Source organism: Pyrgilauda ruficollis, unplaced genomic scaffold (assembly GCF_017590135.1).
Source record: "Pyrgilauda ruficollis isolate IOZ18807 unplaced genomic scaffold, ASM1759013v1 scaffold50, whole genome shotgun sequence".
NCBI lineage: Eukaryota > Metazoa > Chordata > Aves > Passeriformes > Passeridae > Pyrgilauda > Pyrgilauda ruficollis.
Window position 1 is genome coordinate 399778 of NW_024526600.1, and position 16516 is coordinate 416293.

The following is a 16516-nucleotide window of genomic DNA, read 5'->3' on the forward strand; positions in this document are numbered from 1 at the left end:
GCGATATATATAAATATATATGAACACCTCAGTGGCTCAATAATTTTCCTGCCACTCCCAAATTTTTATATAGTTTGTTTGCTGATTTAGCAATTGCAAATTGCAGTTTATAATGAATTATTTACCCAAACCTGCACCCGTTAGAGTTTTTTAGCTCCACCTTATACCTGCAGACCTAAAGAAAAATTGCTCATTTTTTTATATCACAATAATGAAATACTAGAAGTTCTTTACAAGAAATACAACAGGTTCTTTTAAAAAAACAGAGAATCACTCTTCCTAGAGAGAGATGCTGCCTAAAGATACTGTAAATGTGCTTCCAGGTTCTGGTGAGGTCATCTGGCTCTGAAATGCCATTCTGCAGCACACAAGGGCACTTCTAGCCACGTCTGGTTTTCACCTGCAGTCCCATCTCTGATATGAAGAGCTCTTCATGTATTATCTGACTGGCATTCAGAAAAAAATGCAAGAAGATTTTGCAGGATGCCATTTGTGTGTTCATAATGAGCAGAAAAAAGTGGGAATGAACTTTATGTGGGAAGAGGAAAGGACAATCCTTTGGGCACAAATCTCCTTTTCAACTCTTATTTTATATCCTTGGGCTATTTTTTGAAACACACAAAAATGGCTGCTTTTGCATCCTTTGTAGGATGAGCACCATGTGTGTAAAGCACAACCCAACTTCTACATTTAGCTTTGTCCTTCAGATGGAATATTGACATTTCCTTAGATTTATAATAGAAGTTATAATGATGTAGGAGTTGGTCTCCAGGAATAAAACTGACAAAAATGTATGCCAAGAGAATAAAAGAGAACCTTGCTATGTATAAACTTTCAGCAAATATCATGGGACAATGTGTTCTCTGAGACACAGACTTTGCTCTTCCCAGATAAAATACAGAAGGTCATTGTTTGGAGTCATGCAGGACTGTCCCTAAATAAAAGGCAATGCAGATTTCAGAGCATAAGGGGACTATGCACTACTTCAGCTCTTGGAGAAGAGAGTGAGGTGGGAATTTTGAAATTTACTTCAGGTCAGTTATGAGAATCCTCCTCTAATTTTCCTCAAGCTGAATAGCACAATTTACGAGAGCTCAAAACAAAGGGCAACAATTTTTCTACAGCTCGGCTTCTGATAACTAATTTCCTTATTTAAGAAGGCACATTTCCATGTCAATCAATGGAGAGAGAGAGGCTTTTCCAAAGATAAATTCCAATTGCCTCACTTTCTGAACTGTCTTTTAGCACTAGATTATGGAAATATTTCCCAAACTCTCCAAGAATTGGTACCTGAGAACAACATAACAATGTGAAATGTTTCAATAAATGATTATTAATTTCTGCTTCTTTGCCTCCACTGAAGGTACAGTAAGTAAACTTTTTATCTTATAAATCACAGGAAATTAAAAAAAAAATACAACTGAACTATAAGAATAAGGAATGAATTCAAAATGTTAGAAAATATTGTGTGGCATGAGTAAAGACAGACCCAGCTGAACTAAAGCACTTTAAGAAAACCACACAAGGATCTCATTTAATTACCTGCATAAACATAAACTTTGAATAACTTAATTGAACAGAAATGCCTTATGCCACTTCTTTATTTTAAAAAAACCCAAAGCTATGCCTCATAACCACTATTAGCAAAATCTTTGCAAAAGCAACAATCAAATGCTAGTAAATGAAGAAGTGTCTAGTGCATGTGTAATGCAATGGTTTCCAACATGGAAAAAGAGGCAGGAATACAACTGGGAATGAGCAATAGGAAGGGATTGAGCAGAACAGGTCAAGATGGAAGCAGGAAAAATATGAGATGCCCCAAAGTGGTATTACAGGGATCATTGGACTGTTTCAAAATCCACAAAAAAAATTCCTCCCAGATGGATTTCAGAATGAAGATGTGGCCAACAGAAAAAACCCAAGTGTGATGCCACTACAGATTTCTAATACGTCAGGTCTTTATTCATTTAATGCTGAATTTTAAATGCACTGTTCTTTTGGAGTTTGAGCTCTAAAGAAAAAAAAAAAAAAAAAAACCAAAAAACCAAAAACAAAAATAAGAGCAGTAGATAATCCAGTAAGTTACAGAAAAACACAGAACAAAATCCCATAAAAAAACGCATGGGAATAATATACAGAATTTTTTTTGTTTCAAACCTGAATTCTTAATTTAAGACCTAGATCTTTTGCTTGCCTGCTGCTAATAAGGTGGGGGAAATCACTTTGATACCACTTTTGTCTTCTCATAGGTAAAGCCTGAAGTGTTTAATAATCAGTAGACCCAAATAAATGAAAATCATTTGTATAACAAGACCACCACTCCTTCCTAACTTCTTCTCAATTAGCGCAATGGAAATAAATCCTTTCAGATTTATTCTGGTGTATTTTCCACACAATCTTATATAGGTCATTTTTCTACCTAATGTGATATCACATTAAACTGCTGAGAAGAGAACACTTGTTACACAGTCAACAGAACCAAAAAATCAGAGTCTGTTTTCTTGTTTTAACTGAGGTTTGATGTACATATAGCTAGCAAGAAGAAAAGTAGAAACCAATGTTCATGCCTAGAAAATAAACAGAAAACTGCTGAACTAGTACTTTAATACTAGGATAATGGGCCTGATGCTTCCTCTTCTGTTTTGTAAATATTTTTTAAAGTATTTCCTATATTTCCCATTGAAAGCTCTTTTCCTGTTTTCAGTTGTGTCTCATTATCCATATTTCATATAAGGGGGAAAATGACTTTGGTCTGGCTGGAAGACTTTCTGTAAGATGACACATGATTCACTCCAGGACATTTTAAAAATTGAATCTCTGAAAGCAATATTGACATTTAACTTGAGATTTGGCATGCAGAGGGAAGCATATTTATGGTTCTTAGTACCAAAAATTTTGGTTTTATTGTTTTGCAGAAATGCCACCTCAGAGTAAAGCAGCAATTTCACTTCTAATTTCATCCACCAGTTTTTCTGTACTGGTGGTGATGATGTACATCATCAGTCTCCCATGCCACTGTAATCACTTCCCAGGCTGCATAATTCCTCACCCCTTACTGGCTCATTACTCAGGAGCACACTCTAGTGAAGTAGTCCAGTTTAAAACATTTGTAACATACACTTATTGGATGGAATGTTGTGCTGGCTTGTAACAGGCAAAATGTCAGGGACCACAGAAGTTTAATTTGGGTGTACTCTGAAAACTTTGAAATCTTACCCAGGATTATCCACCTCCTTGTGGTGTCCCTTCCTCCTCTCTCTTTCATAACTTTGGTCACAAGAGAACCCTATTTGTTTCCTTCTCTGCTCCTCAATTTCTACAATCTCATCACAAGCCTGACATCTATTGTAGACACCCTTATGTCCTTCAGATTCCACTGTAAGCTCAGATTTCTAAATCCTGATTCCTTGGATACTGATCCTCTGTGAGATTTTTTTTTGGTAATAACAAGTCTTCTTACCATTTCCTTGATTTTTAAAAGCAATATAAAAATATAAGTGTGCCACAAAAAAAAAAAAAAAAAAAAAAAAAAAAAAAAAAAAAAATTAGATTTGTGCTCAGAAGACAAGTTATGCTTTGAATTAAATACAAACCCATCACAGAAGAGCAGCAGCAAGATCAGATATGGCCTCATTCCTGCACTGGTTGTATTGTTGTATTATAATTTTGACCTCGTTTGTCATCTTTAAGGTATTCAAATAGAAGTTTTCAGCACTTTGGCAACCCAACCACACACCAGAAAAAGATCAGGGTACAGGCAACATCAAAAGTGTTGTCTAACACCTGAAAAAAACCCACCTGTGCTGAATTCAGCAGTAGAAAGCTGGAAAAACTTGGGTGGACTGTAAGGAATCAAACAGTTCATGATGAAAGGAAATAATTTGTTCTATTTTTTTTTTGTTTTATTTTTGAAACCCAAAGAAACAGAAAATTTTCTACCTAAGAAGATTAAAAGAAAAAAGAATTTTTAAAGTCCACACCTTTCAAGTGGATTACACTGCTTAAAAATAAGCAGGAACTGACTAGAACGCCTCCTTTCCAAGATTTCTTCTGGCATTCTGTGGTACTACTGCACAGTTTCAACAAGATGAATTTTTCTAAATTTACATTCAACTATGAGCCAGGATCTGGTGATCAGTTGGTCATGTTATAATGTTACCTAGATTTGTCTTTAGCTGCAAAGCGTTCCCTTTTTCTTTGAAAACTCCAGTTTTCAGTGCACACACAGATTTTTGTGCACACCTTCTACTCGGTAACCTCACATTTCCTAGTGACCTGTAGGTAATATGAAACCTGCTTCTACCTAAATTTTATTTCTAGGATCCTTCTTGCTATATTTTAAAACCGCATGGTCTTCACTCCATCATGAATTATATTGTTTTACTTTAGCAAATTCTTGCATGTCCTTAACAGAGTTGGGGGGTTTTTTTGCTCTTTTTTTTCCCCCTCAGTTGTATTCAAAACACCGCAAATTGGATTTTTTTTTATTTTCTTCAAGAAAGCAAACATCTCCAACACACCCTCTGCTCCCTCACTCCATTTACTTTTGTTTATGTTTTCTGTTTGCTTTACCAGACTTGGTTTGGATGCCCTGGTGTATTTTATCTCCATCCTATGTTTGCTGTCCAGTTTGAGAACCCCTGGCAGACGGGGTCTGTAAATTTTCTTTGTAGAGCACTGGTGCAAACAGTCAGCACTCAGTGAGGAAGACACCTGGTTGCTCAGGAGAAACAGGTGTTATTATCATGTTATGGGACATATTCTGCCCTATTCACATCAAAAGGGGAAATCTGAATGTTACTTTGAACACTTTTGACAAGAAATTATCTATATAACTTTGATGACATTTGATGCATTTCTCGGTGTTCAATATCCATCATATTTTAAAGGAAGATACAATATCCGAGTGCAGCTCTAGCTTATACTCTAAGACTTTGCAGGTCACCGTTTTTTTCAAAGGTTTGTCATTTCTGTGTTCTCAAATCTTAATTTCAGTATGTTACTGAACCCATTGGCAAAATACAGACTCCGTGTACTCATGGTTTATGTACAAAGGGATTTGTTTAGCATTAGACACACATTCTTAGCATTGTACATGTCTGTTTCACTTAGTGGTAAGAAAAGGCTAAAGTAAAATCCAAACAAATTTACCACAATGTTCAAATCCTAATTTATCTTCAGCTATTCTAGAAGTACAGGATCTTCCCATGGGCACTTTCTTAGCCACTTAGGAAGCTGTCATGCTGAAGTGGAAATATTTATAATTGGTTAGGATTTTGAGGGTTTAGGTTGTTCAGGGTTTTTCTTTGTTTTGGGGATTTCTTTTGTTCGTTTTTTTTTGGGAGGGTTGGGTTTTTTTTTTCGGTTTTTTTTGTTGGATTTTGTTTTGTTTAGGTTTTTGTTTTGTTTTGTTTTGGTTTGGTTTTTTTTGGTTGGTTTTTTTTGGTTTCTTGGTCATCTATCCAGAATTTGCTAGGTAAGAACTTCCCATTATTTAAGCTTTTCCAAAGCAAGACTTTCATACCGAATTTTCAGTGGTACATTTCAGATGCACATGAGAACAACGGATGGAGGAAAAATAAAGCAGAGATTTTGCTCTTGGACCAAGAGTGCCAGGAAGGCTGTTCCTTGTTATTTCAGAAAGCAATGGAAGTATTTGGGCACTACAGTAGGAAATACAGCTGGAACCAGGAGCAATGACAAAGGCTGAAAAGGTTTCTTTTAACAATGTCATCCCCTAAAGTAGCTCTTGGCATACAATTCAGTTTGCCAAACAGGAGATGTTAATTTTAGTGAAAGAAGTTAAATTTTCCTGATCAACTCTTTACAAGCTGAACAGCTAGAAGCACTGTGCATAAATTCCCCCTGAAAAGTTAGAAAACTTTGTGTGTTGGGGTGGGCAGGGTGAAGTAATAGGGAAATGTGGAAAACAGTGGAGGAAATGGGAAGATCGGCCAAAGAGAGCACAAGTGAACCTCTACGTGTCCACAAGGCACCACCAGCTATTCTTGTCCTTCCTGATACATTTTGCTAATGACTGCACTTGATTCAAGCATTCCTTGTAAATCAGACCTTCAGGATCTCTGATTATTGTCACTGTACTCTGCCCCCTTCTTGCTGTCCAGTGCCCAAAATGGGATATCATGCTCCAGACTACCAACACTGTCCCAGCTAACAGGGAGTGTCTGTCAACAGCAACTGCACACACTGCACAGATCTGCATTTTTACTGAGCTACTGACAGAGAGAGAAACTCATGTTCTGCCCCTGAACAGCTAAAGCTCTTTGCTCAGAGATATATAATATCCCTTTAATCACCTGGAATTGGAAGGCAGTTCTATAAGAGATTGGATAGCTCAAAATAAAAGCCTCTCCTAGTTGCCTCACAGAAAAGTGAAACTAATATTTGGAACATATTTGCTTTTCTGCACATGTACTAGTTGAATCAACAGTGATCGGAAAGAGCCTCAACTCTGAAGCACTCGGTTAGAAAACAATAGAAATAGTTGTGCAAGACAGGAGAGGATATATTTGTCCTCAGTGCTACAAGTGATGACCCTGCACAAGAATAGAAGGCACAGTGCTCACATTTCTGGCTGAAAGCAGATATTCCTTCACAAGACCTGCAAAAAGCAGGGCATAATCACTTTGAATGACAACCCTGCTAGGAGCTGTGTCTTTAAGCCTTCCTTAAGCAACACTGAAACATTTCAACAGGATGATATTAGGAAGCAGCAAAATACCAAGGGATTTCAGCCCAGTTTAATGGAGGGCTTGGGAGAAGGCAAGTGGTCAGAGCCACCCAGCTGGACTATAGGGTATGAGGCCTCCCTGGTATCCCTAGGACTCTGTCCTGCTGCTGTTCACACTGCTCTGCTACAGACATACACTGCACAGGTTTCCCAGGCACCGAGGGAAAACCCAAAGGGCAACAATTACTGCATGGCTGTAGTCAAGATTATTTGCAGTGCAACTATCTGTGTGCAGGTCTCATATAATATATTTATAGTGGTGTAACACATGCTGACCCCAAGTAAATCACTAAGCACACCACTTCTGATGGTTTCAGTGGTCTTATTTCCATGAGCAAGAGGCTTATCCACAGCCAAAGACCTTGAAACTAGATTTTCCATATCATGTACTTCATTTTCTAAGAATGAACATGAAAACTCACAGCTCAAACTGACAATCCATTAATGTTTCACATTGTACAAAATCACAAGCACAACTGAAGAAGTGCAAATTATACATTTGTCACATGATAGAGTAAGCAGGAAATATTTTTGACAATTTTTCCTCCAAAAAAGGCTATTTCTATAAAAATAAATTTATTTGCAAGGAAAGATGTCAATTTACTTGTCATTTTAAAAAGCAAGGATGGTTTTGAAATTGTTTAAATATTCTATTTAAATATTTTCTGGATTAAAAAGTTCTGGTTTAAAGTTCAAAACTATCTTTTTGGGTTTTTTTCTCCCAAAGACCAATAGAGATGTAGAAAAATATGACAAAATGGAACATTTCAATATATTCTGATAGCAAATATGTAACTTGATGTGATTCACCTTCCCCTTTACTTTTATTTATAAGAGGGGATAGTTTAATACCATATCATATAAATGATAATTTATCTTCTTCCTATTTCAGAGACCAGAAAGTTATGAAACTTAAAAAATCTTGACACACATGATAATTACTTTTGATCTGCCTTCAAGTTTTGTAAAGTCATTTCATCAAAATATGTGAAGATTTTTTTAGCAATATTTTGAATGTGTCATTTTCCTCCCTGAAATTCTTCGTCCTAGGGACATACTTCTTAAAAATCAGTCTTAATATTAAAGAGTATTATTTTTTTTTCCTGTGGCTTAGTCTTCCCAAGGCCTTAGCCAAGACTTCTAATATAGACCATATTCTTATGGCAACTGATTGTGAAGACACAGACAGAAATCTTTAATTTAAGGTGAAGAATAGGTATCTGGGAGACACAAAAAGTGCTGGCAATGCCCCTGATTTACAAGAAAATATTAACATCAGCAGTTCAAAGCCCAAGACAAAAAAAAAAAAAAAAAAAAAAAAAAAAAAAAAAAAAAAAAAAAAAAAAAAAAAGAAAAAAAAACAAAAAAAAAAAAAAAAAAAAAAAAAAAAAAAAAAAAAAAAAAAAAGCAGCATCAAGCAGGAACTCTCAATTATCTTTCTGAGTGAAACAGAGAGCACTGCACTTGTTGAATCTGGAATACTACCTAAAAACCGGATTAGATGTTCAGAAGAGGAAATCCTTGCTAAATTTGCAGTACATAGTAGCAATGGTATGTTATATATTTAAGAGATTCTCCACTCTCTGTCACCAACTCCTTGGCCTCTTACAGAACTGTACTGTACGTCTGGGACAGATTTATAGCCCAGAGGAGCAGTGCTTCATCAGTTTGAGCTACACTGGACAGGTTTGCTGCCATTGAGGGGTGATACACCTTTGCTGGGTTGTCTCCTGCATCTGTGGGTCAGAGCAGGACCTTTGCCATCTAATTAACTGCCTTTTTCATGCCCCTCATGCCCTTTTCATGTCCCTTGATGCACAGCCCCAAACCACTCTTCCACATCTCCCCCACTCAGGGGGAGTAAAATGCTGTTTTACTTTCCAAAGAATAGGAATGTGAATAATCAAAAAGCACTCAAAATTCTGCAGTTGCCAAGGATGCAACCTCCCCAGCATTTAAATAATCTCTTTTTTTCCAATAAAGTACTTCTTTTGTCTAACACACCTGACCTTCTATAGAAACTGACCCTTTATACAAAATGGTTATGTACAAAACTGTGAGACTCTGGCCAGGGCTGGTCTCTGATGGGAACAGCCAGCTCAGAGGAGTGACTATTAACAAGTCTTAATTGCAGCGGAGTGTAATTTAAGTGCCAGGTAGTGTTCATTTTGCACATTTTCACATCTGAATGTCTGTATTCTTTTAGACCTTTCTAAGTTTCATGTCAAATGGCATTTTGCCAGAAAAATACCCAAACACAACAGTTCAGTGCTAAAATCCTACCTCCTGGGCAAGCAGTGATTTAAATGTGGTATAATATTAAACGTATGTGTATGTGTTAGTAAATATATCCTTGTAAAACTGTCACTGGAAGCACAAATTTGAAGTCTTTATGCCACAATAGAACATTTATAATGTACCATAGCTATCACAATCTATATGCATTAAAAGGAAAAGGTCAGATGTACTAGCAGTATTGATGAAATCAGCATTTTCACTATGATGCTATTAATATCCTTCTTATTGATTGTCATCCATTTCATTGCATCCTCAAGAAGTCCCCATTCACAGACCAGATGCAATGAGCTGATCTGGACCCTTTGTCTCAGAGGCATGAAATTGTTAAAGCCAGAGCACTCTTGTTTAGCAGCACCAGAGCCACAGCAAGATATTATGTTATTCCAGAAAAATCAAACACACAGGGTAATTTGCTACTGAGGTTGATTTTGTATCCCTCACTGAATCCATCAATGCCTTTGTAAGAACTTAAAAGCTGTCAGACAGACAAGCTAATCCAAAAACTTAAGTACAGACAATATGTTGAGTTTTATATTAAAAATTATTTTATCTCAGTGGCCATTTTTCTGACTAAATCTTCTGCAAATTATTCTGACATTTGCACATTTAAAAAGATATTTTAGATTCTGCTTAGTCAAGAATGAAAGACCTAAATGAAAAAAGCAAATGCTGTATTAAAGAGTCCAAGAGGAAATATCCAGAAATCAATTTGATTTACTCAGTCTCAGTATTTCCCTAAGATAATTGCTAAGGATTAGACTCTCATTTGAAAAGAGAGCCTACAAGTCACATCTGTGGAAGTAAGTAAAGAAAATATGTGCAAAGGTGTGGCAATATTACACAGGACATCCTTAAAAACCTTCTCTCATAATTTAGCAGCCTGGCCAATAGTTCAAGACCCTCAGACTAGTAGATCACAGCCTTCATTTTTTTCAAAACCAACTCAAAATCATAGTTCTGAGTACCTCCGCAATGCTAGAAGAGTCAGTAAGAAGGTGGCAGGCACAACATTCTCTTATGTTTACTCCTGGTAGCAGCAGTAACTAAAACTTCTGCAACTGCAAAAACTTACTTCTGAAACAGGTATTTTATTTTAATAACAACATTTCCAGGGGAAATACTAGCTTTGTGAAAATCAGTGGGATATTATGCTGAACAGGTTGTTTATTTAGCTAAAACAAAAGATCTGTAGTCTTCTCTCAGCAATATTTTGAAGCCTATCACCTTTTCTAATTATTTTCTTCCAGGTTCAACTAAGGATGCATCATGGAAGCCTATAAGTAGAGTTTGTCCCGCTTTCTGTGCGAAGTGAAATTAAAGGTCTATTTTCAATATATCATATTTTTCTTGTTTCCTGATTATTACCACATCTTGAAAATTTGTTTAAAGAAACTGAATCCTAATGTTTTACAATATCATTTATTCACTGCACTGAAAACAAACAAACAAGGAAAACCATACAAATTTGCTACATCTACCTGGTAAAAAATGAAATCACTAGCAAGGAATCAACTGTCATGTTTTTATTAAATAAGTGTTAATTTTTGACCAGAAAAATTTTGCATTTTTGCCACAGCTCAGCTATGAACTACTCATGGAAAATCCTAAGAACACAAAGTGAACACAAAATGCTGTTGTCTAAAGACCCCTCAGTTTTACAGTGGGAGTGTTGATGCCTCCAAACCTTTTATTACCTGAAAAACCATCAACGACTTTATAACGATGAATGCAATACAGCTCAGTTTGTATTTGCAAAATTCCCTTTTAAAAACAGCAGATGTGTGCCAGCACATCTGGAAACTGCTTTTAATTATACTTTCCTCAAGTGGGAAAGCAGTAGCTCGTACCCATAGCAAAGGTTTTATATCTGACCACACAAATGCTTGCAACCACCTGTGCTGTACACTGATTTCATTATGGACTGTATCCCATTACTGCCCTATTATTCCAGAATGCCATTTGAAGCTGTTGTGTGACTAAGCTGCAACAAGTGTGGTCTTGAAAAGACCTCCACTCTACAAAAATGTAATAAACTTGATTGCAGTTAGTGTACTTACCACTGAGGGTATCACAATATGCACGCTCCTCAAGCTGGCTTCTCTTGCTCTGAAAGTCATAAAGGGTATACAGTAACAATCATTATTGCCAGTCTGGGAATTGGAATTTACCAAACGAATGCATGTCCCCAGATGAGATACCTTGTAAGTATTTGGAATTCCTTTCCGGCACTTGTTTCTTTCCTACTATTAATGCAGCTGTATTTTAGTAAAATACTCTGCTGCTTCTGCCATGCTCTGAGACCACAAAAAGCCATTTCAGCTGTGATCTGCCAGCATAACACAATTTCATTTCTGCCATCAATATTTTCATAGGTTGCAAACATTGTAAATTACATTACTTGGTTGGGTTTTCTAAACCCAAACCTTTCTTCCCTACTCCCTCTTGCCCTGCCCAAGTATAACAGCTTTTTTTACATCACAGTACCTCATTTCTCACAATTAAAAAAAAAAAAAAGTTTCAGATGTCTGCAAAACTCCCCTTGTTCACAACACTCTTTCAATATTTTGGAAGGTTGTAATATTGACATGCAAGATTTTGTATGTCCCAGTGGAAGGGAAAGGTCAAGCTTTTGTAATGCTTGGGAGACGTGGCATGCCTAGGGACGCACTCCTCAGAAATGGACACCAGGATGTGCAAATTTGTAAAACACAAGGTACATCATTTTGCAAATTATGTTTCAGGATAATTTGCTCTGCTGACCTGCACAATGTGCAGGTGAATTAAAAAGCAGCCAAACATCTCTTCAGTATAATTTATACTGCTTAATAATTCATTACCATGCTTGAAAGAAAGGTTTCCACATAGTTATAGATCTAAGAACCCACATTCACCTGTCTCATATTTTCTGCATATAATTTGGGTGTTAAATTTTGCTGCAACTCATGAAGCCTCAGAAGATCCCTCACTGGACTGAGCCTTCTCCCAGCGCTCTGCCCACAAAACTTCTCCGCACTCTGCCGAGGGCTCTGGGTTGGCAGCTGAAAGACACTGGCTCCACTTTGAGAAGGGCTCAGAGCAGAGCTCAGATCCCAAACCAGCCGCTTGCTCCCTCTCCACCAGGCAGAACAAATGCTCTGTACAGTCACAAGTGCCTTGGCTTGGCTCCTGCCCTCGCTCCACTCTCCCTCCCGCCTTGCTCCGCGCAGCTGCTCCGGGGCCGTGGGGCCCGGAGCCCCCAGCTCAGCACCCCTGGGAGCTGCTGCTCCCTGGGCCAGCAGAGAGGGAACAGCAGGCTTTGCTTTAAGGCACCTTTTTTTTCTGGGCATCCTGGAGCCTCACACACGACACCTGGCAGGCGTTTCAACATTCAGCCCACTATTAGGCATTAAAGTTATATAGGGGGTGTTCACTGGGTCCTATATACAACTTCTGCAAAAATATCTATCATATTCTAAGATTGAGTACTTTAATAGTCCATAACCCCGCTGCTGTGCAGGCATATCTTGATTTCACACTGCAAATACATTTATTAGCCATGCAAAGAAGGCACAATACTCCTACTACTATTCTTTAGTTATCTGTGGTAACATTTTTACATTGCTAAAAGCAGTGCTGAATTCTGTGAATTACTTAAAAGAAAAAAGGATCATTGTCTACTTTAAAATATGGACACATTCTGAATACAACTTTTTAAAGGTTTTCCAACTAAACACATTTATACGGCAAACAAAGATTGAAGCATTCTACACTTCTGTAAAAAAGATAAAAGTATCCTTTTTTTGTTTGAAGATGAAGGTATCTTGGAATCAACCTTATTGAAAGAAAAGTGTGCCTGATTATCAGAACAATAGGCCTAGAATATAAATTAATTTCATCATGCACATACACAAATACAGCATTTTAATGGGGATACAGACATGTAGCTGCACATACTGAACTTCACTTGAAATGGTGATATGAACTGATAAATCAAGGTCAGGAATAAGAGTCATTTCCAGAAGGGGGGAAAGACAAGTGAAAGGACCATAAATAGCCAAAATAAACACTCAGACTCTGCTTCTTTACAGGAAAAGGAAGGCACATTCAAGCCTTTTACTCAGTAAACCTTCCTCTTAGAGGAGTGCCAATGAAGATAAAGAAGCTGCTTGAGTAGGATGGCAATGCTAGTCATGCTAGTGCCATCAAGAACTAAGCGGGAAGAGCAGCCAGTCACAGGGTGCGGGATCCAAAGACACGTAGTCAGGGGGATTCTCTCTGCTGACTGCAATGGGCACTGGATCAGTCCCTTGCCCTTATACCTCTTTAACTATCCCACTCATAATGCTGTCAACATGAGCTTAAGGATGTGGCTGCGAAGGAGAGAAGAAATGTCTTTGAAGTCATGAAATATATCTAAGATTCTGGATACCTGCCATTTTAAAACACTGAGCCGAGCACACAGCCTTAGCAGCAGGTTGACAGTCTGGAAGCAAGGAGCAAACAGAGGGAAAAAATCCTACCATGCATCCTCCCTGTCTCTCTCCCTCTGATTCCAGGCATTTTGGGTGCACTGAGCCACATCCCCATGCCCAGCCAGTCAGGCAGCCCCTGTGTCTGCAGCCATGCTGGAGCCTGCCCATCGTGCTGCCAATCCCTGAGCCCTCCTGGAAACCAGCTCCGGGGGCTGGTGCTTGCTGCTGCACATATCTGAGGAAGAGAAAACATGTGGGCTCAGGTTCAGGGTGCTGGAGAGGCTGAGCAGGCAGAGGGATTGCTCCCAGGAGCAGGGAGCTGTCGGCAAAGCGGCAGCGCTTTCCCCAGAGCAGGGTGGACGTCATGCCTGTTCTCCCCAAAAGCAAACTGACTGAAAATACTAAAAAGTTTTTGCAATCCTATTGGTCCTGCCAAGGGAGCCTGACTGGCAGGACAATACGTCTTTGTTCTTGATTAAAAACATTATTTGGGTGCAATAATCATTTAAAACCCAAGAGGAATAAGATTTTGTGATTATAACCAGACATTTTCAATTGAAGCAAATGTTTTAAACAATCAAGGTTTGGTAGAGAAAGAAGAGAGAGGGAATAATAACAACCTCTACTATGACTCCATGTAGCCTTCATCCAGCCAGTACAATTTTACTTGTATTCTGAAATCAATGCACCATAATCACAAACCAAAATCGTGACGGCAGTAAAAACCCACATACGACACATGCAGATGTGGAGGGATTCCGTGAGGACATTACATTACTGGATACTGTAAGTACTCTGCCTGCTCTGTTCTCCTTTTCCTGTGAACATAGAGCAATGTGGCTATTCTAATTCTGAAAAATGGGAAACAGAGCAAGAAAAAAGTGGAGAGAATTTGTGTTAAATTGGATTTTCTCGTCTACTCCTGTAGTTTTTATCACCCAGATGACAAAACATTATCATTAGCAGTTTATACCAAAAGTTAACATTTGCCCATGGTTTTCTATTTTCTCTAAACCACAAAGGTTGGAGCCTGTTATGCACTCCCCTTATCTTACTCTGTTACTTTAGAATCTAAGAGCGCACTGCGCACATTAATCTTTCATGGCAGAGTTCACTGAAGTTCTGCCAAAATTCAATAATTATGTTCCATCCAATCCAGCAATTTATTTATCTCATTGCTGGAATTTAGAATATATAGAACAAAGTGCTTAGTTTATATGAATTAAATGCATGCTTTAAAAACCCCAAAAAACTAACAAACGCATAAGACAAAACAAAACAACCCTGTTTCACTTCTAAAGTTTTGAAACACACAGCAGAATCTACTGAGAAATAAAGCTATTTTTACAAGAGCAGTGTTTTCTTCATAAACTGAAAGTGTTCCACGATGTTTAGAGTTCTTTTTCTTTCATATAAGTGAAAGTATTTTATAAATACATTTGTAACTTTTATTCAAAAAGCATAACAATATGTACCACTTATGCTGCACTACTAAAATATGAAATATTAATGTCTAATGATCAATAAAAATACCAACTAAAAAGCAAGAATTTGTTTTCTGAATGGAAAATATTTTGATTTACTGCACTGAAATGGGGGTAACTGAGACTTCAGCGTCTCTATGGAGCAAAATCTAAGATACAAAATTACAATGAAGTTAAGCTTTATAATTGCACTCTTTCATTATGTGTTTGCAAACAAACATAAAACATAAAGCTCTCCAAGCAGGAAGATTAGAGACACATTATTCCTGAGGGTTGTTAAAAATAAAAATAGCACAATGGAGAATACTTTATATTCTTCACCTTTTTTAAAGGCAGGAAAAGTAACTAACCAGTTATTTATCAACCTATTTTTAAAGAAAAAAATAATCTACTGGTTTTGGATTTAAAAATATAATGCAGTGTCTATGCATTTCCGACTTTAAATTTATGAATACAGAATGCTGACTTATCTGATGACAACATGACTGTTTTGTGTGTTCGTATAGATGATAGATTTCTTCATGAAGGAAAATATTAATTTGGTATTTGCAATCAAAAGTCAAATTTATAATGTTTTAAATTTTTTTGAAAAACTTTGTTGTTTTGTATATTAGATTTTACATTTCAGTCATGCTATTAGAAAAAAAATTTCTGGATTTAAAAACTGTTCACAAAGTTTGTGGAGAATAACTTTCTGTGATTTGTAACACAACCCTTCACCAACAAAATAGAAAAGAAAACCGCTAGAAGTAGTACACTAACATGTGTTCATTATTTCCCAGTAAAACCTCCTAGGCAAAACTAGTAATATCAGAGTAAAACATTTTAAAGTTATTTTTGCAGTAACAAGGTGGGTATGTACATATTTTAAATTAACAGTATGTAACTCAGTAACCCAGGAGGAATTACTTCCATGCACCAGCAAATAAATTCCATAATGATTTGCAAAAATTCTACTATCACATTTACATTTGCACCAAATATGATAATTTTCTGGCAATGCTTTACATTAAAATAGAATTCAACAGTGACGTATTTTTCCCCACTGTAAAGCTCTTCAAAAGCCCCAGAAAAATACAATTAAGTTATATGAGTTTTATTTTACTATAGTTCTCCATCTATTCTTTTGCAACATGCTCATCTTGTCTGCTTATTTTCATTGCAAATATAACGTGCTATAGTTAAACTTGCAGGAGACTTTTGAGTACTGTAACTCAGTCTGCTGCAACGTAACAATGAACAAACTCTCCCAGCCAAGTTACATGAAAGTACCGATCCTGAGCAGTCTGCAAAGCTCGAGCTTTCCCCCAGTGTAGCTGTGTCTTGCATTATGTAATAAAGGAAACACACACACACACACAGACACACACACACCTCACCTCACAGAAAATACGGTTTAACAGAAGAAAGACAATACCTGCAAAGCCCATTTTAACAGCAGCCAGAGGGATCAAGGCTGGGGGCAGGGGGCAGGGAAGGTGGGAAAAGGCTGTTCCATATCGATATTGCTGCCGAAAGATGGTGTTGCTTAT

General features: G+C 37.3%; 1 protein-coding gene across 6 annotated transcripts in view; it reads right to left on the reverse strand.

Annotated features, from left to right (window-relative positions):
- Positions 1–16516, reverse strand: part of LOC121360444 — a 225767-nt gene that overhangs the window by 81529 nt on the left and 127722 nt on the right. For 4 of the 6 annotated variants that reach the window (XR_005956207.1, XR_005956205.1, XR_005956206.1 and 1 more), the window contains one exon: positions 11107–11155. The exons of the other annotated variants lie outside the window; for them this stretch is intronic. Coding sequence is in view for 1 of the 4 variants with exons in the window: in XM_041480281.1 (XP_041336215.1) it covers positions 11107–11155 (49 nt within the window). In the remaining 3 variants the exon portion in view is untranslated. The remainder of the gene's footprint in view (positions 1–11106; positions 11156–16516) is intronic. 6 annotated transcript variants of the gene reach the window in all.